At 42.7% G+C, this 24474-nt stretch overlaps 1 protein-coding gene across 1 annotated transcript in view; it reads left to right on the forward strand.

Annotated features, from left to right (window-relative positions):
• Positions 1-23147, forward strand: part of cacng6 (calcium channel, voltage-dependent, gamma subunit 6) — a 57912-nt gene extending 34765 nt beyond the window's left edge. The window contains exons 2-4 of the mRNA NM_001103204.1: positions 15538-15612; positions 19278-19415; positions 20902-23147. Of these exons, the coding sequence (NP_001096674.1) occupies positions 15538-15612; positions 19278-19415; positions 20902-21128 (440 nt within the window). The 3' untranslated portion in view covers positions 21129-23147. The remainder of the gene's footprint in view (positions 1-15537; positions 15613-19277; positions 19416-20901) is intronic.
• The last annotated feature ends 1327 nt before the right edge of the window (positions 23148-24474 follow it).

A 24474-nucleotide genomic window follows, 5' to 3' on the forward strand; every position in this document is an offset into this window, starting at 1 on the left:
GGGTGGTGATTATTAGCACAGACAACAAAGCAAAAAATATTTCCTCTAATTGCTTTGCATCTGCAGTGGGAGGCAGGTGAGCAGCCATCTCAGCAGGGAACCAGGAACACAGTCACATGGTACAGAGCCATAGTCAGGAAGGGAGAGAGTAGTGAGTCGCTGAAATCCTGGGGAGAGGGTGCAGTAGGGAGTAGAGAGTCATGTAAGGTCACTGCACACAATGGCCAACTGGCTTCAACCACCTGTTCACATTTGTGGCATTCAGAAAGCCAAAGCTGTCAGTAAGACCCAGAGCGTCATTGTAACCTGGACCCGAAACAGCATTTATGTGCGGACTTTGGCCTGACCAGACCCAAAGAATGCGTAAGCACGCGGTGCTGAGGGTTTCAGGCCTGCCCCCGCTTAACTGCTGCTGAGCTTTGACATCTCATCGATAGAATGTTGTCCAGCTGCTCAGTGCAGTCTTTGTTTTATCATTTTATTAAATGCAATTACAGTGTACAAGGTGGTGACTGTGTCCATAGTCTGTATGTGGGTATTGTCATTATTTCCTCTCTTATGGCCAAGCCATCTAAGGGTATTTAGCCTTCGTTTGGCCCATCCCACCCTAATCATGAAAGTTGCTCTCCAAGACGCCATCCTCCAATATCTTGCACTGATGTGGTCCCGTAAGATGAAAGCAGGCTGTCTGCAAGTTATTTATGGCTCTGAACTTTAGGCTGTATCTGTGCTATTAAACCAGCAAAACTGCCATTCTAAGTACTAAGGGCCGCCCCCTGGGATCATAGGATTCACAGTGCACACAAACAAGCCAAGGCACACATACATGCTAGATCCCATCAGCCAATTAATGGACAGAGTTCTGCCTTTTACTCCCACACTACTTCCTGTTACAGTCAGAGCTGCATTATTTCCTGTCAGCTGATCTCTGAGGGAGCACACAGCCCATCACAAAATGGTGGCTCAAGGGAAAGGATGTAAAAGAGCAATATTTACTGATAAATATATTCCAGTTTGGTAGTATTCATTAATAGGGCACTTAATATGATACAAACTTTATTGGTTAAGTATTCATTCTGGGGGCATAGTTTTCCTTTAAATAAGGGTTAAGGTTTCTCATTTCTGTTTTATAGGCAGTGTTTTGTATGTTGCATTTCCTGCGATGAGAATAACTTTTTGGCTTCTTTTGGCCAATCTCACCCTAAACCTCACCCTTTCCTCTTAGCTTTCCACACCAAAAACAATTCCATTTATATTTTTGCTGGCTATTATAAAGCTTGATTAAATATGTCCAAACTGTGGCCCTTGATTTTGAACTGCACCTCCCTGGATCGTAGGATCTTGCTGAAAGTTATAGTTTAATAATAGCAGGAACGTGTCAAGATGGAGGTCATTAGAGGAAGACCAGCTAGATATCATGTTCAACTTATCAATAAGAAGTTCCTCCGCAGTTTTACACCCTCGCAGCTGGCAGTACCAAGGCTTCAGTGCTCGACCCTCCTATAAGTTTCCACACTTTGTAACTTAATCAGCAGCTTTGGATATGGGGATCATCTTTATGCTGATTATTTCCCACTCAGCATGTCCTCCTGAACTCTCAACCTTAATGCTGCCTAATGCCGCTAATTATTTTTCATCTGCCTCCCCCTTCGTGTTCTCCAGTGACTTATCTTGTCAGACTCATATTCCTGCCTTATCCTAACATCTCGAATTCTCAGTTTCTCTATAAAACATAACACGTTAGATAGAATTTAGCTGAAGTCTATGAATATCTTATTGCTCTTATTACAGCTTGTAGTGCATAAGAACCGATTATGCCATTTACAAGCTTTTTGCTGATGTTGCACCTATCTTTACTCTTGTACACTATGGCAAACATGGCACAATAAAACATGGCATCTTCATTATTCAGGCACAATAAGCCCCTACCATATAAAACCTAAGAAAAGTTGTTTTTTTTTACAGTATTGATCAATTAAGACAGTTGTCCCCAACCTTTTTTGCACCACGGACTGATTTCAAGCAAGAAATTTTTCCTAGGACTGGGGTTGGGGGTGCAACTCGTGCTTAGTATATAGTTTATTACATATATAATGTAAATGTAATTATTACATTTTATGTTATGCACTTTATTTTTATGTCTATTAATATTATTACATTATAAAATATAATACAGCTCACCATAATACAAAATCAGTGGGAGACCTGAGTTTGTTTCCCTGCAACTAGATGCGTCCAGGTTCAGCACAGGCAGCCAGGTTCAGCACAGGCAGCCAGGTTCAGCACAGACAGCCAGGTTCAGCACAGACAGCCAGGTTCAGCACAGGCAGCCAGGTTCAGCACAGGCAGCCAGGTTCAGCACAGGCAGCCAGGTTCAGCACAGGCAGCCAGGTTCAGCACAGACAGCCAGGTTCAGCACAGGCAGCCAGGTTCAGCACAGACAGCCAGGTTCAGCACAGGCAGCCAGGTTCAGCACAGGCAGCCAGGTTCAGCACAGGCAGCCAGGTTCAGCACAGACAGCCAGGTTCAGCACAGGCATCCAGGTTCAGCACAGGCAGCCAGGTTCAGCACAGGCATCCAGGTTCAGTACAGGCAGCCAGGTTCAGCACAGACAGCCAGGTTCAGCACAGGCAGCCAGGTTCAGCACAGGCATCCAGGTTCAGTACAGGCAGCCAGGTTCAGCACAGGCAGCCAGGTTCAGCACAGGCACCCAGGTTCAGTACAGGTGGCCCAGTTCAGCACAGGCACCCAGGTTCAGCACAGGCACCCAGGTTCAGTACAGGTGGCCCAGTTCAGCACAGGCACCCAGGTTCAGCACAGGCACCCAGGTTCAGTACAGGTGGCCCAGTTCAGCACAGGCACCCAGGTTCAGCACAGGCAGACAGGTTCAGCACAGGTGGCCCAGTTCAGCACAGTCCACGGCCCATGGTGGTTGGGGAACCCTGAATTAAGATACTGACTCCCAAAGCACTGACTCAAGAGTCCCCAACCAATGCATTTCTCAAGTTGGCCGTACATAGCAAGAAAGGGAAAGTTGTGCTCACCACTACATTTCAAACCATTATATGGGGGTGCAATGAGGCTGTGACCACAAAATTTATATAGATAAGAAGAAGTCCACTGCACTCCCACCCTTCCCAACTACAGTCACCTGACCCCAATGGACCAATAAAAGGGCAACTATTTGGAGATTTTAACCTTGAAAGCAAGCAAGTTGCAGGTAAAACTCAGTCCCTTTGTAAAAAGCAGTAGAATTTTTAATTAATGAGATGAAAGTGCATGAAGGACTGGCCAAACCAGGGATGACTGTGACGTAGTTGGCCAGCTTGAATATATTGCAGGATATGGACAAACAATCCCTGTTTTGTTTAAAGGAGAAGGAAAGTCATTTTGGCATTTTACTGCATATTCGCCACATTAGTGCCACCTAGAACACTATATTTGTTCTGCAGAAACCATTACCATACCTGAGTAATCAGCTTTAGAAGCTTTTTTTATGTAGCTGCAGTCTAGCCATTATAGCTGAGATCACACATTCCTAAGGAAGCATTCTCAGTGGAGGATGCAGGAGAGGGGAGAGAGAAGATAAATGGGCAGACTCTGGCCCTGGGAATTAAGGCTGTTACTGAGAGAGGAAATCAGACACTGGAACATCATGTTTACAAAAAACACACAAGAAATCCTGTGTTTCTTTTGCTAGAGGACTCAGTGCAGCGTTTCTGTGAGTGCTTATGGCTGTATTTACATAGACCTTTCGGATAAAGCTCACTTAGTTTTATCTTTCCTTCTCCTTTATAGGGGAGGGCAGTTTTTGGTATCGTAAAGCACAGAATGTCCTAATATCCTGTATATATTGATAATGGGTGAGTGCAGAGGACCTCTTGTTTCCTTCCATACATAGTATAGACCTGCCTATTTTCCAGGATGGGCTGATATTATTATTTAGCATATGGGCCAATATTGGAGTCACTCTGCAGACCCACTGACCAAAGACTGAATCAACAGACAGATGCATTCCATTGCTAATAGACTTTTCCACACAGCACAATATCTAACCAGGCCCCTTTTATTTTGCTCGACCTTGTGAGTCAGTTTGTATACTGTGGAATTGTGCAGATTTGACTTGAAATGCCTTGGCAAATGTATTTTTCTGAGAGAACGTTATAGTAATAACTTTCCAGTGAAACCAGAACCACCGTACTGTAAAACCTTGTTGCTGAGACCATAAGGATCGTTTATTGAGGCAACCGCAATTGTGGCACACTACCATAGACACACAAGTGCATATACATCAATTCCATTTATTAAAGGTACCTGTGCCTATGTATACTCTATCCAGGCAGCAGCAATATGTCTGCCCAGCCTGCTCTGATGAATTACAAGCAAGTGCACATATTGACAAAACGGAACCCTGGAATTACCAACAGCCTGGACATGGCAATTCATCCAGGGTTTGACTAGCAGCTTGTTCTGGAGCACTTAGAAGCACAAAATTGTGCTCATTGGGGCTTATACAGGCAGGGTCGGACTAGGGGGTAAAGAGCCCACTGGGGCTCCTGCCCCAGGGGCCCTGCAGGGGCCCCCCTAACCCCCCTCGCAGGGCCCCCCACCCGACGTCCTCCCCTGAGAGCGTACATTTAACCAGGGCCGGATTTCTAAACCGGCCGCCCCTAGGCCGCCCCCAGTCGCACGCCCCCCTCCCCTCGAGTGCGCATGCGCGAACAGGAGGGTTGCGTGCGCAATGTGCGAAGAGCGGGGGGTAGGGTTTCGCGCACGCATGCGCGGTCGGCCAAAGTTGCATACGGAGCAGTGGGGAGAAGTCCCCATTGCTCCATATGTGAACAAAAATTTTAAAAGATTTTAGTGCGGCGGGGCGGCATGCTGCCCCCAGGTTTCTGCCGCCCTAGGCCCGGGCCTTTGTGGCCTCTCCACAAATCCGGGCCTGCATTTAACCCGTCAGGGGAGGAGCGGTCGGGCAGGGGGAGCGCCGGCAAGGGTCGGGTCTGGGCCGCTGGGGGCCCATCAGGGCCGGGCCCACCGGGATTTTTCCTGGTATCCCAGCAGCCCAGTCTGACCCTGTATAGAGGGGGAACTTACACCTTTACCGGTGGGATGTGCTAGCTACAATCTACACCAGGGGTGGCCAATACGTTGATCGCGGTCCACCAGTTGATCCCCCATGAATTTCTAGTAGACCGCGTCTAAGCTGAGGGGTGCGGAAGTGCAGCGCGTTTAATGGGAATGCATACATACACTGCGTCTTGGGGGGGGGATATCAAAAGTAGATCTCAGGGGGGACAAAGTCTGGGCACCCCTGATCTACACCTTGTGCCAGATTAAAAGGAAAACTATACCCCAGAACAATGTAGGGCTCTATAAAAATATATTGCATAAACAGCTCATATGTAAAGCCCTGCTTCATCTAAATAAACCATTTTCATAAAATTTGCTTTTTTGTAGTATGCGCACATACATTTAGGCCCCATCAGCCAATGAATGGACAGAGTTCTGCCTTTTGCTCCCATACTACTTCCTGTTACAGTTAGAGCTGCACTATTTCCTGTCAGCTGATCTCTGAGGGAGCACACAGTTTATCACTAAATGGCGGCTCAAAGGAAAAGATAAAAAAAGGCAATATTTACTGATATAAATATTCCAGTTTGGCGAGATTCTTCAATAGGCCACTTCATATAATATAAACTGTTAGTTAAGTATTTGTTCCGGGGGTATAGTTTTTCTTTAAAGGAGAAGGAAAGGTAAAATCACTGGTTGGTGACAAAATGTAGCCCAGGTCCCCTCTTATTCCTCTATATTCCTGTTTCTCATTCAAACCACTGCCTGGTTGCTAAGGTACACAATGTCCTAGTAACCAGAAAGCCAGTGAAATTGCAAACTGGAGAGCAGCTGAACAAAAAGCTAAATAACTAAATAGCTGCAAATAGTAAGAAATGAGAACCCATTGCAACTTGTCTAAAAATATTATTGGCTAGGTCCTACCAAAACTTAATTGAAAGGTGAACAACCCCTTTAAAACAAGGGAACATTGTACCATAAGCAGAACTTTAACTATTTCCTTACAATCAGTTGTGATTATAGGAATATTTATGGAAGAATGTGTTTATAAGAATGCTTTTCTGTGCCTGTGCCTTTAAGGAGGTTCGAGATGAAAAAGAGCAGTCGGCAAGGAATTCAGGGCAGAGAACAAAGAGCTAACAGTATAATCGCGCCTTTCATAGAACAGTTATTGCACCATAACTCTGCTAATCCCTCCTGTCATTGGCACGACATTCCTGTAAATATTAGGCTTGCTGAAAGGCTTCCTTGGCATCAAACGGAAAGGAATCTTGTGCTGATGTCTTTCCATTCTGAAAGGGAGCAGGAAAGGGTAAGTAAAGCACAAGCAGCGCACAAACAAGTTTCCACAGTAAAGCATGAAACGATGACCTCTAGCTATGGCCAAATACACGTCCTAGTATTTATAACCTGCCACCATTAGGAACTCACCCTTTGGCAATGATAGGTGTTTAATGAGCGGCTTGGGTACAATTAATTAACAGAATCAAATAGTGTAAATGCACACTCAATTCTGTGTCCTTTAAACGGTTTGCCTTTGCGCTTGTGTTTATAAATGGGCCTCCATTTACTCGATACTTGGCTCCAAACTATGTCCAACTACTCCCAGTCGGGATCCTTAATGCAGCTCAGCACACAGTGGGATACCTGTGCACTAACCTATAGCAACCAATCAATGACTGGCTTTTTTCCAGGCAGCTGCAAGTTCAGTAATAAAAGCAAACATTTGATTAGTTGATTAGTAGCCACTGGTTACTGCCCAGTGAGTGAAAAAGAACCCCAGTGTTATCGGGCAGTAACTGGTACCACTAAACAATTAGTTTTGATCCTTCTTTTGCAGGTTAAAGGTGACCATACACGCACTGATAATATCGTATGAAACCTTGTTTCGTATGATATTCGGTGCGTGTATGGCAAGTCGGCAAGACGACCGATATCGCAGGAGGCTGCTGATATTGGTCGACTCGCCGATCGGGTGGGTTAGAAAATTTTGCCTTCAATGGCGCCCGAGCAAAAGCTATGTTTAGGGCTGAATCGGCAGAAGGAGGTAGAAATCCTATTGTTTCTACCTCCATATCTGACAATTTAGCCCTGAACGTCAGTGGACGGTTGGAACAATCTTTCGTGCCATGATGGTCGCACGAAAGCTCGAAAATCGCCAGCTTAAATCATTAAAGAAATCTTGGATAGGTTGCTATGGATTACTAAGGGGCCTATTCACTAAAGTACGATTGAGTCCAAATGGGAAAACTTCGTATTTATAGAACTTTGCATATTTTCCACAATGTTTTTGTTAAATTACACAACTTTTTTGTGCTTTGCGTCAATTTGTGTGACAAAATCTTATTTGTCACTACAACTATGAAAGTTTCAGAATTCATTCAAGCTTTGGTATCGTGACTATCTTTTGCCCAGGTTGGAGCTGCAGAGAGCCATTTAGTCCTATGGAAAGCTTCCAAAACCATGCATTGAAGGTTTTCACGCCGGTTATGATCGTTTGGATACGAAAATTTCGGATCGCAACACAATATTTTCGTACGACCACGATACGATTTTTCGCACCATTAACACTCATCAGAAATTATCGTTATTAATACAAATTTCTGCCAATCGTGCTTTTCAACATCCGAACTTTGGACTTTGATAAATGGGCCCCACTTTTCAGTGCTGGGAAATTGTGCTTATTGCTCCCAACTCCAATTGCAGGAACACATGGAGCCAGATTTACACAGATCAGCTGGGATTCTGATAGGAGGGTTACTTTGCATTTTTTTGTGGCCATGGGCCCTGGAAAAGTGTTATTGTGCAATATTGCTTTAATAATACAACCCTGATGTCACTGGATCACAGCTCCCAGTGTGCCTTAACCTTAATGTATGTTAGATTATGCTGGGATTTGCATTTCAGCAACTACTAAGTAAGGTATGGTTGAGCAGTGTAGTACAGCAGGGTTTACTGTCCCTTTAATAGGAATGGTCCCATAATTATAACTAGGACTTTTCTACAAAGTTCATGGAACCCAACCTTATTTTGGTCCTTCCTCCATGAAACCCCCTAATCTACTCTTCTCCTACACTTATCACTAATATGACCTTAGGGTACCTGGTGTAGTACTACACTTTTACACAGAGGCCCTTCAGTTTTTGTTTTTACTACAACACCCATCATTCCCACTTAAGGTCCCCATACACGGGCCGATTCTAGCTGCCGATATCGGTCCCTTAGACTGATTCGGCAGCTTATCGCCCTGTGTATGGGTACTACCGACGGGCCTGCCCGGGCCTAAAATTGTCCAGATATCGATCGGGCAGGTTAAAAAATCTAGTCGGATCAGGGACCGCATCGGCTCGTTGATGCGATCCCCGGACCGACTTTGCCTATACCCAAGGGCCAAACGATTGAATTATCCTGGATTCTCCCGATATCGCCCACCCGTAGGTGGGGGATATCGGGAGAAGATCCGCTCACTTGGCGACATCTGAAGGTGTATGGGCGTGTATGGGAGATCTTCAGCTTTCTTGTGTTGTTGGGTAGTGGTTTTGGAAGTTATAAATATAAAGAAGAAGCGTAGCCATCTGTGCAAAGAGCAAAGTTTCCTTCTGTCAGTTAAAGAATGTATCTTATCCGTGCCATGCAGACAGATGATATAGAAGAAGAGCGAGGGATAAGGCAGCAGAGTCCGGTGTCATTGTTCTTTCCAGAGCCAAGCAAACCTGATTATTCCCTCAAATCCCATTTCCAATAAATGTTTTTTTTTTAGTTTGGACATTTGACTGCATTTTGCTGTTTCCTCCCCTATTGGCTGCAGGTGAAGCTTTACACAGGCCGCCCACACAGCCATTGAAAGGCATTGGAAGCACAATGGCATTGCCAGAAGCAGGAGATTACTGTACTTCAGCAAACAGCAAAGGGCTGGACTTTCATTCACTCACAATTCATGAATCAATTCCCAAAGATGCTTACACAGCTTCTTCCTCTTCATTTTTTTTAATGGAAATATGCGGCCATGTTACTGGAATATATATATTTAAGAATGAAAAAGAGATGGAAAGGGACCAGGATAAAAGTGTAGTTTGGGAATGTTGCTGGGCATAGACAAGAATATAAGACAAGATCAGTCTGTTTTATCATAGATACTTAGATTTTGATGATTCTCTCCGAGGCTGAAGGCTATTCATACTGGAATCTAGTAAAGCTATAAGACCTTGTGCCACGTCGGGCAATCCTACCTTATAACTTACAGTCAGTGGCACTCACACATAACTTACACTATAGAATATCAGTACATCTGCAACCAGATCAAAGTCTGCAATGTTCTTCAGGCTCAGCATAGACAATATGTAAAAGACAGACAAATGGAGCTGAATAACATACCTTTCTCCCTGAATGTAGATTTCTTTTGTGTCTCTATTACAAAGAGCTGAACTGCAGCTCTTTTACTGACTTCCTTGTCTAGCGTTAAGCTCCACCCCTTTTTGCTTTCCGAACCCTCCTTCTCTCTCTGACTATGAAGACCTCAAAAATTTAAATAAGTAATATAGAGAAATCATTACATGTATGGGACCTGTTATTCAGAATGCCTGGTATCTGGGGTATCCATAATTTGGATCTCCATACTTTACCTCTACCAAAAAAAACATTAAAAGGTTAATTAAACCCAATAGGCTTGTTTTACCTCCAATAAGGGGTAATTATATTTTAGTTGGGATCAAGTACAGGTACTGTTTTATTATTACAGAGAAAAGGGAATTATTTAACCATTAAATAAACCCAATAGGGCTGTTCTGCCCCAATAAGGGGTAATTATATCTTAGTTGGGATCAAGTACAGGTACTGTTTTATTATTACAGAGAAAAGGGAATCATTTAACCATTAAATAAACCCAATAGGGCTGTTCTGCCCCCAATAAGGGGTAATTATATCTTAGTTGGGATCAAGTACAGGTACTGTTTTATTATTACAGAGAAAAGGGAATCATTTAACCATTAAATAAACCCAATAGGGCTGTTCTGCCCCAATAAGGGGTAATTATATCTTAGTTGGGATCAAGTACAGGTACTGTTTTATTATTACAGAGAAAAGGGAATCATTTAACCATTAAATAAACCCAATAGGGCTGTTCTGCCCCCAATAAGGGGTAATTATATCTTAGTTGGGATCAAGTACAGGTAGTGTTTTATTATTACAGAGAAAAAGGGAATAAACTATAGAACTGGAATTATTTGATGAATATGGAGTCTATTGGAGATGGCTTTCCTATAATTCAGAGCTTTCTGAATAACAGGTTTCCAGGTAAGGGATCCTATACATGTATTCAATTTTGCTTGATTTGGGTGCTCACCTTTGAAATATATGTGACATAAATATTTGGTTCTGTGGTGATGGAAACTTACTTAGCAGAGGCTATCAATATGGCCATTCCTGTTGATATCGTCATATGCATTCCTTAGAAATCAGTAGTCCCCAACCAGTGGCTTGTGGGGCAACATGTTGCTCCCCAACCCCTTGGATGCTGCTCCCTGTGGCCTTAAAGCAGGTGCTTATTTTTGAATTCCTGACTTGGGGACAAGTTTTGTTTGTGTGATAACCAGTTGTACTACCAAACAGAGCCTCCTGTAGGCTGCCAGTCCACATAGGGTTTGTGTTGCTCCCTAACTCTTTTTACATTTGAATGTGGCTCACAGGTAAATAGGTTGGGGACCCCTGCCTTGAATTCGCTCAACTTCCGTTCCTCAGGCACAATGGCTTTCAAAAGCTTTTGTGCAACTAGACAGAATAAGCTATGGGTTGCTGCATAACCCAGCCACTGGGACATCTTGTGCTTTGGTGGCCTTGTGGGTAAAATAATTCTACAACCTACCAAACCTCCTAACCATAAGGCTACTATAGCTTTTGGTACACGGTGCCGACTTGATGATGCCAACTCCATCCAGGCAGTTAGCAGCGCTGTTTATATTCCAACTCCCTGCCATTACTATTTGCGGAAACACATTATAATTCAATTCTAGCCACAGATGACTTTCAATAAGTTAAAGATGTATTTTCTTGGCACCAGTAACTGTGTCTAATTTTTACAACTGTCACAGACATACAACTGCATAACAGCTATGCCCACATTATGTTTGTGCTTAATTGTAGGAGAGCGTGACCTTAGAATATGGAGCTGGAAGCGACATCAGCCTGTAGAGAATCAGTTATGTGCAATACAGTAGGTGCCATTATAACAAGCTGTCAGCGGGCTCATAGGCATAAGTACTAAGATTCAACAGATAAATGCCAAAATGTTCTTGGGGTCGGAAAATTTGGAAATGCTTTAAGTTAATTTTCACAGGCGGAGGGAAGAGCAAGGCAATCACTGCCTGTCAGAAAGAATGAGCATTAATATAAGGATAACTTCAGTATTAATAGCTCTGACCTAGTTCAGAATGGAAGGATGGAGGATAAAGGCATGGACTCAGCTTTCCTCCGGAAAAGGCAATGGCTGCCTTCCCCAACCACTTGAATTGGGATCCTCAGTGATTGGATGCCCAGTCAGTTATAGAGTAAGTTGTCATATGCCACATTTAGGGTTGCCACTTTTTCTGTAATTAATAGTGCCTTCTGGTTGGGGGGAGGGATGTGATGTCATTTGGGGTGGGGCTATGATATAAGGGACAGGGGAGGGTGGGCTGGGCAGGGGAGAGGTGGATAGGGACAGTAAATGGGAGGGGAAATAAGCAGACTGGGTGGGGTTATAGGCGGAACAGAGGTGGGCTCATAGTTATAAAGCAGTGATCCCCAACCAGTGGCTCCGGCGCAACATGTTGCTCCCCAACCCCAACTGCTCTCAGTGCCCCCAAACCAGGGAGTTATTTTTGAATTCCTGACTTGGGGGCAAGTTTTGGTTGAATAAAAACAAGATTTCCTACCAAATAAAGCCCTCTGTAAGCTGATAGGGTGCATAGAGGCTGCCTAATAGCCAATCTTAGCCCTTATTTGGCTCCTCCATGAACTTTTATGGTGCTTGTGTTGCTCTCCAAGTCTTTTTATATTTGACTGTGACTCACGAGTAAGAAAGGTTGGGGACCCCTGTTATAAAGGGTGATTGACAGTATAGAAGGTCAGGGAAGGAAGGGATTTATAGGCCATTACAAATTCAATGGCAAGTGTATTGCCAGTAAGTTTGGAATAACAGTGCCAACCCTAGCTGGTGATTTACTGGCTAGGCTAGTCGCATTTCTGGGACCCACAGATCTGTGATTTCAAAATGGAAGGGACCCACAGATCCTATCTTCTAGATATACAGCAGCTATCTAATGCTATTAAATGACTTTGCATTGCCATAGTTATGGCTTTCCTGCCAAAGCACTGACCTTGCACTTTACCACATACAGTGATTGGCATATACCATACTGATTAATGTCAATGTATCTCTATTGAGTAGAAGAATTTGAAGCTTGTATATCAGGGGCACCTGCAAACAATGGTCAGTGAATAGATGCACCTATTTTTGGCTTCTTGTTTCACTCGAGTGTGAGCACTTATTGAAACAGGTTGCTTTATGGGTCCCTGCGTACTCACATTTAATGGATATGGATAGAATGGAGTTGTATCAAGTCAACTGTCGACTGCCAACTTTTCCAAATGATCCCGCTGGCAAAAGACGACAATCAGTCTTGGGGAAGCAGCCAACTTCTTTGGCCTATGCCCAGCTAGAAACGTCCAAGTCTGCTCATTGTGTGCTGCTCAGTAATGAGTAATCTACTTTGCCGAGGGTGCCCGAACATCCCTTTGCCAAGGGTGAGTGCTAATGAAGAACTGCTGGCCATGGCCATGTAATTCTTCTGACACTTGTGCAACCTTTTTTTATAACCCCCTTTGGGCCTTTTATTCCAAGTATGCAGAATGCTGAATGAGAAGGCTGAGTGCTATTTGCCCACTTTTATCTGCCCCAATTTTAACAACAACTTTTAGCAAAGTTGCATAATGGTATATGGTATATACATACCAATGTAAAATGTATTGAGAATATTGTTCCCACCTAATTATACAAGATATTAAAATTAAATATTATATATTATTATTATACTATACCCCCCATCCCCCTTTTGACATGAGTTAATTCAGTTGGGCTAATGTACAAATTGTGATAAAAACTATCTATTTATATCTATTTATTGTTTTTGCCCAGACATGCCTGATTCCTTAGATTGAATGGAAACCAAAACTGTCTGCTTCTGACTTACACAAACCATTTTCCCTGCCCCAGCTTAGGCTTGGAGAGTCAGTCAGCCCTTCCATCATCTTGTTCTTGTTGAGTGTTAAAGAGATAGACTCAGGGACTTTCCACAGAATCTGTTCACCACTTATCATGGCAAGTAAGAAGCCTCTCGCTCTCAGAATCAATCATTTCAACAAGGAAACAAAGCGAGAGAGCATATTAAGGTCTGGCAGACTATGGTAGGGTTAGACTGGGGGGTGAAGGGCCCACCGGGGCTCCCGCCCCAAGGGCCCTGCAGGTGGCCCCGCCGTCCACGTCCCATAACCCCCCACCCCCCGCAGAGGCCCCCCTAAGTCCCCTCGCAGGGCCCCCCACTCGACATCCTCCCCTGAGTGCGTACATTTAACATGTCAGGGGAGGAGCGGTCGGGCAGGGGGAGTGCCGGCAAGGGTCGGGTCTGGACCGCCGGGGCCCACCAGGATTTTTCCCAGTCCGACGCTGGGTAGGGTTAGAAATTGTCCTGCTGGTGTACCGGGAAAAAACCTGGTGGGCCCTGGTCCTGTTGGGCCCCACCGGAACGAGCACACTGGTCGGCTGCATGGTGGAGCACTAGGGGGCCGGAATGCAATACGCCGGTTTTCATAGGAGTGGAAGGCCCTTAGCTGGGGGGGCAGAGTGAGGCTGGGGTAATGGCCGTTAGTTGAGCATAAAACCCCATTCTTTAGTACCTGTCAAAATGTGCTCCTTGCACTTCTGTATAGTTGCACTCACAGCCTCTGCCTATTGACATTGAGGAACCCCGGAGCTGCCGCAACCTTTGGCCCAGGTGTAGGTTCCAGGGTACCCCCACACACTACTCCCATTCTGAACACTGGGAATTACACCAGCCAGATCTCGGTGCAATTGTATCTGATCTGCGATGAATGGCAAGCACAATCGCATTAATTTGAAGGCATCAGCAAATGCATCAGTCATAACTCCCTCTTGCGACCACAGCAAGGCTGGAATTTGGGGGAAATGCTGCATTGTGGGGAAAAAAAACATGGTAGTTGTGTTCTGCTTGCTCTTTGCTAAATGCACCTAAATGAGTCCCCATGCCAAAAGCTTTCAAGGTGATTTTTATTGTTTTTTTTATTAAGTCGGGCAACAGAAATGGCCTCATTAAACTCTGATTTCAGCCAAGCTCCACCACCACCAAACTCCATTTATACATATATGTTTTATGGGTTATTTATGATTTTGTCTATATTATATGAACATGTATAATATCAATAATGTAATAACAACATCAAATTCAAATAATTTACTATTATTTAGACTTTATTTGGCCAATGTGCCTGTTTTTCACTGCATGGCTTCAGCCCATCAGCAGAAGCTTGCTCTGGTGAGGATAAAACTATTCCTCTGCTTCCAAGAGATCTAACTGCCTATTATAAATATGTATAGGGTCAGCACAAAACCTTTCTACATGTTTTTATTAGAAGAGCTTTACAGGGGATAGAAAGGCTTCCAGGGAGAAGAGGAAATGTGCTTTCATATTCAGCTTTGTAGCGGGGTATGGAGTAATGGTAGTAAAAGCTGGAATAAGGCCTTGCAGCAGAGGCTATCAAATGCACACTCAGCAAAACCCTTTAAATACTGGTTGGATGGAAAATATTTGTACGCTGATAATAATACTATCCCAGAGTTTGGATGCAGAATAAAAGCCCACAAGCAGAAAGGGATTTTGCTCCCCGAAGAGGCAACTCGGTATCCCAAGGTTTTTTTATCTACTCTGTTATCCTTTATTTATATAACTTTGACATATTCAATATCCATCATTTCCATCAGTCCCATTTCCAGTGGAGTTTACAATCTAAAGTCCCTATCACATTCATACAATGCACTTGGTTAATTTAGTCAAAAGCCAATTAAGCTGCCGGAACTCTGGTGCTGTGCCATAGAGCCACCATCTTGCCATCCCATCATGCCACCATGACACCCACATTAGGTTATCAGCAGATGAATTTTTCTCAGGAGTCACTTCTCTACGGCATATGGCTTTAAGCTTTGACATTATACCGACAAAGATTCATATCTCAATATGATTTTTATATATGATCATTTCCATGAACGCGATTAATACCAGTGATTCTGGATTTCTTATTTGATCATTCCAGCTCAATATATCCCATGTTATAACGGAGCCAATAAGAGCTAAAACATATGACATATACAGGAGCATTTTGTGTAATTGACATATTTCCTTCTCCTTTCTCTTCTAGACTCCAACTGCTCTTATTTCAAGTTTTTCACTACTGGTGAAAATGCGCACATATTTCAACGTGTTACTCATAAAGGTAAGTCCCATGTTGCTTACGTGTGTTTAGCAGAGCCAGATGGCTACATGAAGTCAGTAGATATGTCAGTAGGTCGGCACATCTTTGGAAAAATGCTACTTGCTGGCAACTTGCTGGTAATTGTTTAACACAAGGTAATTCACAAGGTGAATTATAATGGCCTAAAGTGGCCAATCTGTTTCTATCTATACTTGTATGTCTCTACATATCAACTATCTTGCAGTTGAATGAACTAACCTTCATGTGTTATTAGGCCGGATCTTTTCCTCCTTTGATGCGAATGTTGATGGATGTGTTGGGGATAACTGCTCTTTGAAAATGGAGGATCTCTATCTATTAGCGGTTGATCATAGCAGAGAGATTATAGGGCATATTAAGATTAATGCAATGACCATTTCATAAATACATATTAACGCATAATACACAAGAGTCATGGATTTCCTGTAAATTATATCCTTAGAAACAGTGCATAGTGATGACGCATAGTAATGTGTCACATGACTTACTGAAACTTGTGTATTATAATAAATAATATACATTGTGTTGTAAAGTATACAGATATTAGAAGTTACCATGGAGCTCCATGACCTGTAGATCCTTATATATTATAATAGGAGCTACATTATTCACTAAATAATAAGCTAGTTTCAGGGAGTGGTGTGACACAAATTACTGTACCCCCTGTTGTAAAATATAAGGATATTAGAAGTCACAGAGGAGTTTCCTGACCATATAAAAGCACAAGGCCAAAGGCCAAGTTATAGTGATGTGTTGCTTGACAAACCCAACCCAGCAATCCGCCTCTGTTTATAGACTTATGCCCGACCCATCCCATCTCTGATGTCACAAAGGTGGTGGGGCAGGGCAGGTGTGCGCCTATAAATAGAAGCTGCCAGAGGTAGAAGCTGGGCACAATACGGTTGCGGGTAAGGAGGGTGAAAGCAAGACCTCCGCCCAAACTCCACCCACAACCCGCAAATCATATGGAAATGTTGGGCCAAACCAGGTGTAAACTCACAGGTCAGTTTCAGGCCTGCCCACTCATCACAAATCAGTTATAATGGGTGCTTAGTGAGGTTGTCTGTGTCAATAGTGTACCCCCTGCTGTAAATTATAAGGATATTAGAAGTCACATATATAAATGCCCATATAATCATGGAACGTGACTTAAAATACCCTTATATTTCCCAAAAGAGGATATATTATTCCTAGTGATTTTCTGTCGTGCATGACTTTATTTTAAGTGACTGCGCCCAATTTGACACAACCGCGCCTATTTTTTAGCTGCGCGACTAATTTTTTTGCACAAATTCGCCAATGGTGATATATCATGGAATCCATTCCTGGCTCATCACGAATTATTCCCTATATATATATTCAGTGTGATAACTACATGGTAGTTGAGCAAAATGCAGAGAGCCGCAGGTTGCCAATGTCTGAAATTGATTAGAAATATCCCCAGACTGTTATTGTACCAGTATCTGAGATGTTTCGGTGCTATTATTTTTTTATTGATGATGAGAATGAAACAGACTTCTGGCCATGAATCTTTTCTTTAAAATAGCAAACATTGATAAGCTGAATAACTCTTTCCCTTCCAAATGGGCCCCATGGGAAAGATAAAGAAGCGGAATATAGAATGGTGCTTTCGTCACCTTATCCAATTACCCTCCAGCCATCTCTAAATAACCTTTGTTCTCTGTAAAGTCAAGTGCGTAACATTCTTCTCCCAAGCCAAGGAACGCGCTACAGGGCCATGATACTTTATTTCCCTTTGTATAGGATTAGAATTCCCGACCTTTTATCTTTCCCTTCAGAGGATTATATGACTTGAGCTGCATTCACAATAAGAAGGAATTTTGCCAAATTAGATGCCAAAACTTCACTCTGTGTGTGTGTCATAGAGAATGCTATTCTGAGACAAATTTAACTTTGTCTTCATTTTTTATTTTGCTCATCAGTTCTCCAATTTGAAATCTTAGCAGCTGTCTGGTTGTTTGGAGCCAAATTACCCTAGCAACCAGGCAGTGGTTTGAATGAAAAAAATGTAATATGAATAGGAGTCGCTGCCGGGGTCAGTGACCCCCATTTGAAAGCTGGAAAAAGGCAAATAAATAAAAAACTATAGAAAATGAAGACCAAATGAAGAATTGGCCATTCTATAACACACTAAAAGTGAATTGGGAAGCCAGTTGGAAATTTTGGGCTGAAATCCACCTATAAGTTCTATGGCAAATAGCCCAGGTGGTGGCAAATCATTGGCCATGTTAACTCATTTATACAAAAAAAAAAACAATTTTCACCCAGAAGAGTGACTGATAATGGAACCATGTCCCAACAGTGGGATAAGGCATATGGACAGGGGTTACCTAACATTTGTTAGTAAATGTGTGTAATACTATATACATTAGTTTAAATGATTCCCTTTTCTCTGCAATAATAAAACAGTACCGGTACTTGATCCCAACTAAGATATAATTACCCCTTATTGGGGGCAGAACAGCCCTATTGGGTTTATTTAATGGTTAAATGATTCCCTTTTCTCTGCAATAATAAAACAGTACCTGTACTTGATCCCAACTAAGATATAATTACCCCTTATTGGGGGCAGAACAGCCCTATTGGGTTTATTTAATGGTTAAATGATTCCCTTTCCTCTGTAATAATAAAACAGTACCTGTACTTGATCCCAACTAAGATATAATTGCCCCTTATTGGGGGCAGAACAGCCCTATTGGGTTTATTTAATGGTTAAATGATTCCCTTTTCTCTGCAATAATAAAACAGTACCTGTACTTGATCCCAACTAAGATATAATTACCCCTTATTGGGGGCAGAACAGTCCTATTGGGTTTATTTCATGGTTAAATTATTCCCTTTTTTCTGCAATAATAAAACAGTACCTGTACTTGATCCCAACTAAGATATAATTACCCCTTATTGGGGGCAGAACAGCCCTATTGGGTTTATTTAATGGTTAAATGATTCCCTTTTCTCTGTAATAATAAAACAGTACCTGTACTTGATCCCAACTAAGATATAATTACCCCTTATTGGGGGCAGAACAGCCCTATTGGGTTTATTTAATGGTTAAATGATTCCCTTTTCTCTGTAATAATAAAACAGTACCTGTACTTGATCCCAACTAAGATATAATTACCCCTTATTGGGGGCAGAACAGCCCTATTGGGTTTATTTAATGGTTAAATGATTCCCTTTTCTCTGCAATAATAAAACAGTACCTGTACTTGATCCCAACTAAGATATAATTACCCCTTATTGGGGGCAGAACAGCCCTATTGGGTTTATTTAATGGTTAAATGATTCCCTTTTCTCTGTAATAATAAAACAGTACCTGTACTTGATCCCAACTAAGATATAATTACCCCTTATTGGGGGCAGAACAGCCCTATTGGGTTTATTTAATGGTTAAATGATTCCCTTTTCTCTGTAATAATAAAACAGTACCTGTACTTGATCCCAACTAAGATATAATTACCCCTTATTGGGGGCAGAACAGCCCTATTGGGTTTATTTAATGGTTAAATGATTCCCTTTTCTCTGCAATAATAAAACAGTACCTGTACTAAGTAACATAGTGTTATTCAAACATCATGTGGACGTTGCACACCATTCATTTCTCTCCTTTTTTCCCCCCCCCACAGATCTGAACATTTCTGCTGCTGTTATGTCTCTTCTTAGCATCACCTTTATGGTAATGGGATCAATTTGTATCACTATGGTTCTGAGCAAAGGAGTAGAGTTCCTCCTGAAGCCAGCATCCTTCTTTTTCATTCTTTCCGGTAAGGCAAGTTGGGGAATTATGGGCTCTTGGGTTTTGCAGAGAAAGGTAGGATTTAGGCACAAGGAGTAACATCTTCCCCTACAAACAGAACATAAGTATAGAACATGTATAGAGGGTATGAATTTACTGGTGATAGGGGGCACATGTGATTCAATGAAAATGGGTTGCCAGTGGTTAACATGTTCAGATTTGGTCAGGCCAGGTTAAAGGAAAACTATACCCCCAGAATGAATACTTAACCAACAGATAGTTTATATTATGTTAAGTGACCGATTAAAGAATCTCCCCAAACTGGAATATATATATATCAGTAAATATTGCCCTTTTACATCCTTTCCCTTGAGCCGCCATTTAGTGATGGTCTGTGTGCTCCCTCAGAGATCAGCTGACAGGAAATGAAGCAGCTCTGACACAGTAGTGTGGGAGCAAAAGGCAGAACTCTGTCCATTCATTGGCTGATGGGGCCTAGCATGTATGTGTGCCTTGGCTTGTTTGTATGCACTGTGAATCCTATGATCCCAGGAGGTGGCCCTTAATTCTTAAAATGGCAATTTTCTATTTAGGATTACCCAATGGCACATACTACTAAAAAAGTATATTTTTATGAAAATGGTTATTTAGATGAGGCCAGGGTCGGACTGGGCCGCCGGGACACCGGGAGAAATCCCGGTGGGCCCCAGCAGCCAGTCCGACCTTTGCTGGCACTCCCCCTACTGACTGTTCCTCCCCGACGCGTTCAATTTATACGCGCTCGGGGAGGACGTCAGGCGGGGGCCCTGCGGGGGGGTTAGGGGGGCCCCTGGGGGGGGTTAGGGGACGCGGCTGGGGCACCTGCAGGGCCCCTGGGGTGGGAGCCCCGGTGGGCCCTGCACCCCCCAGTCCGACCCTGGATGAGGCAGGGTTTTACATACAATCTGTTTTATGCAATGTATTTTTATAGAGACCTACATTATTTGGGGGTATAGTTTTCCTTTAAAGAGCTCATTCGACCAACTGTCCTGCAACCTCATCCCATCACACATAATGGGTCAGGTTTCTTCATTTCTTGCAGTTCTGATTGCTCAGGCTGGGTTTAATTAATGTTTAAATACTTTTTAGGTTTAAGGTATGAAGATCCAAATTCCAGAAAGATCCCTTATTCGGAAAACCCCTGGCCCCAAACATTCTGTATTAGAGGTCCCATACCTGCATCATATTATGTATCTTAAGAAGATAAACAGTTCATAAAACCCCGACAAGTCAAGAGGGGCAGACAATTAACTACACAGTAGACCAGTAGATACCACTTCTAGAGGCTACTAGAAATAGGAGCACTTTACAGATTATTACATATTCTGTAACAGGGACTTGTCTTTGCAGTTCCCATTGGCTACACAGCTGTAGGGTTTTTATTGCATAGACTTTATTGCCTAAAATTGTATATAATAGAATTCCTTCATCCCCAGTGGTCTGTAACTCTGGTTGTCCTGCATTGTCTATTTCAGGTACTTTTGTCCTGATCACCATGGAGCTATTTAGGCAAGCAGTCAGGTGGCTAATGGCAAGCAATCAGAACGTGCCCCTGGAATACGAGTACTCTTGGTCTGTGGCTTGTGCGGCAGCGGCAGGGGCCATATTGATATTTGGCGGGGGTTGCTGCTTGATCCTGGTGTTGCCTGCTTTGCCTAAGAAGCCCTGGGAATACTGTCTGAAGAAAGGAACCACCTCATAAGGAAAGAGAAGGAGGTTGTACTCGTACACATGTCACTAGCCAAGGGGGCTAGGGAACCATGCACTGTGCCCTGGTGTCTAACTGAGATGCCCTTTGCTTAGAAGGGCGACTGTTTGTTTACCTTATTGTGTTTTCATGCACCTGATCCAGGTTTACAGTCGATATTCAGACTGTCGGAATGGTGGCTACGGCAAAAACAAAAGTTTTCCACATTCAACCCTTTAATGGACCTGACATTTTTTTTTTCTCTCTCTCTCTCTTTGTAAATATGCTTTATTGCTTGTATTTTATTCGGGGGGGGGGGTTAGGGTCAAGGGAAGGGATTATTGTATAGAACCCATGATGAATCTGGTGTCCTATTGTACTGTGCTATTAAAGTTTATTTTTACTCCGCTGTGTGTCTGCCTTTGACGAAAACCAGGTTTACATGTGATCCGTGCCTTGCGCTTCTTCCCTGCATCATAACAGCTCCGAAGATACGACCAAGGACGCCGTATTTAATGTATAGCCCATCTCTATGGCAATCGCAGATGGTAAAAATGCACAGCTTTGTATATCAGGTTCAATGCCACTATAGCAAGGGAGAGCAAAGCTTTGTATTAGTGGCACACAGTCCTTCTGCCCTGTTCTGGGGTACATATAGTCATGTGGTGGTCTTACAGTGGTCTCAATTCAATTCAGCTTCTGTCTAATTTAGTGATCCCCAACCAGTGGCTCAGGGGTAACATGTTGCTCCCCAACCCCTTGGATGTTGCTCTCAGTGCCCCCAAACCAGGGAGTTATTTTTGAATTCCTGACTTGGGGGCAAGTTTTGGTTGAATAAAAACAAGATTTCCTACCAAATAAAGCCCCTGTAAGCTGATAGGGTGCATAGAGGCTGCCTAATAGCCAATCTTAGCCCTTATTTGGCTCCTCCATGAACTTTTATGGTGCTTGTGTTGCTCCCCAAGTCTTTTTACATGTGACTATGGCTGATAAGTAAGAAAGGTTGGGGAACCCTGGTCTAATCTAATAGGCGTTGTACCCAGGACATTTCCTCCCTCACTCAGGGCCCCTTATCTTTGGGAATAAGGCATTTTTCATAAATATATAATGAAACTGCTTATTAGTTTCACCCCCCTCTGGAAGCAGTCACAGTGTCCTCTATAGTTACCCCATATCTTCTCTTTGAATTTGCATTGGCAGCACAAATATGATCAAAAGCTGCCATATTGCTTTTCTTACCTACAGCAACAGAGCTGCCTAATGGTGGAGGCGGAGTAGAAGCTCACACTCTTGATTGCAAATACGTTCAATGCAAACGATGAGCTAAATGCCATCTGTCTAAGGGATAATAAACAAAAGATAAATGCCTCTAATAAATACAGTCCCTTTATGGCCATTTGCAAATCACAGAATGGCTTTATTGGCTTCCCGGGGCATCAATTGGAAACAACCTACAACTTTTTATTAACGTTTTTACCAGCGTGACTGCCTTTATGCTTTTAAAGGTACACGGCTGAGCCAGATGCTCCCCAACTGGAGATTTGTATTGTTGTTTTTAAGTTGGTAATAATGTTTTTGCACATTCTAAAAGCCTTTGGAAAAAAAAAAGCAAAATGCAAGATCTCTCCCACCCACCCCCAGGGCAGAGCAGGGCCGTTCCGTGCTGACAGTGCAGATGAAAGTGGATAGTTTACCCTGCTATAGTTACAGAGCCTAAAATAACTGGTTACCATCTGTGATATACAGGCGCCATTTTTGTCATTCCTTCACCAATTATCAGCCTTAAGCTCTTTTCTTAATGGTTTAGAAATCACCTCCTCTCTCATACACACAAAACAATGGAGGAAAATGCTTTATAAAGAGTATATATTAGGAGATATGGACTGCACTTTGTATATATATTTATAAAATGTATAGGTCTTGCAGAAATATATTTATATATATATTGTATCCAACATGAGTGTGTTTTGTTGCAGTGTGTAACCTTGCCATTTCACCACTAAGAAAAATAAAGCCTTGAGTAGTATTGTTGGACCAGTTGGTCAGTCGGATTCATCTTTAGGCAACAATAAAGCCAATGAATGTGTTTATAATGGTTCCTATGGTACAAATGAACTGTTGGATTCAGCTGGGGTAATGTCATGGAAAGTTTGCCACATCTAGTAACCCATAGCAACCAACTGCTGAGCAGTAAAAGAAAATGGCTTATTGGTTGTTATTAGGGATGAGTAGGGATGCACCGAATCCACTTTTTTGGATTCGGACGAACCCCAGAATCCTTCGTAAAGGATACGGCCTAATACACAACCAAATCCGAATCCTAATTAGCAAATGATAATTAGGTTTCAGAAGGGTTAATTGTCTAAAAATGTTGAAAAATGTTCAACTTCTGTGTTTACGTGGCAAAAAGTCACGTGATTTTTCGGATTCGTTTCAGCCCAAATCCCAGTCCTGCTGAAAAAGGCTGAATCTTGGACGAATCCCGAACCAAATCGTGGATTCGGTGCATCCCTAGTGATGAGAAAATCTGTCCCGGTGAAAATTTGCAAAACGCATTTAAAGATTGACCTGTCACCCAGGCATAAAAAGCTGTATAATAAAAGTCTTTTTCAAATTAAACATGAAACCCAAACTCTTTTTTTTTATTAAAACACCCATACCTGTTATAACGTTATATAAAAATCTTAGCTGTCAATCACATATTTCCAGCCACACCTTTATGTCTCAAGCATAGAGGCGGGGCAGTCAATTACTTTCACTTTCCATTCAGCACTTCCTGTGACCACACTCCTCACATTCCCCCTCCCTCCACAAGACTTAGAATTGTGTAGCCAGGGCATCAGCATCAGGTCCCTCATTCTGGTGCATAAACAAGATTTTGGGGTGATACAAATCTTGCCTTAATAACAGTGTTCCCAAAATGGCACCTGCCTGCTTGCTGTAACTGTGACTTTTTGCATTCCGTGCAAATTTTCTTTGCAGCCATTGGAGTCTATGCTTTTTTTTATTTGGTGAAACGTGGCAAAAATTTGCTCATAGGTGGTTGCTATGGGTTACTAAACAAGTAGCAAACGTGACACTATTTATTACATTACCCTGTATGTTCTATTTTTAAGTGTCTTTATCAATCAGATTGATAACCACAGTCCATGAATATGGTTTTGCAAAATGTTTTGAAACTATTGATGGAACCCATCACACTTTTGCTTACTATGTTCTTCCTGCAGCTGACAGAACAAAGCCAATCGATGATTGCTTGGAGTGGATTACTGCAAAAATGCCCAATGTTGGTGGCTCCTAATGTAACACAGGCTGTAGGAGTCCATGGAGTAGAGATAGCCTTGTCTGTGTTTGAGAAATG

This window comes from Xenopus tropicalis, chromosome 7 (genome assembly GCF_000004195.4).
Source record: "Xenopus tropicalis strain Nigerian chromosome 7, UCB_Xtro_10.0, whole genome shotgun sequence".
Classification (NCBI taxonomy): domain Eukaryota; kingdom Metazoa; phylum Chordata; class Amphibia; order Anura; family Pipidae; genus Xenopus; species Xenopus tropicalis.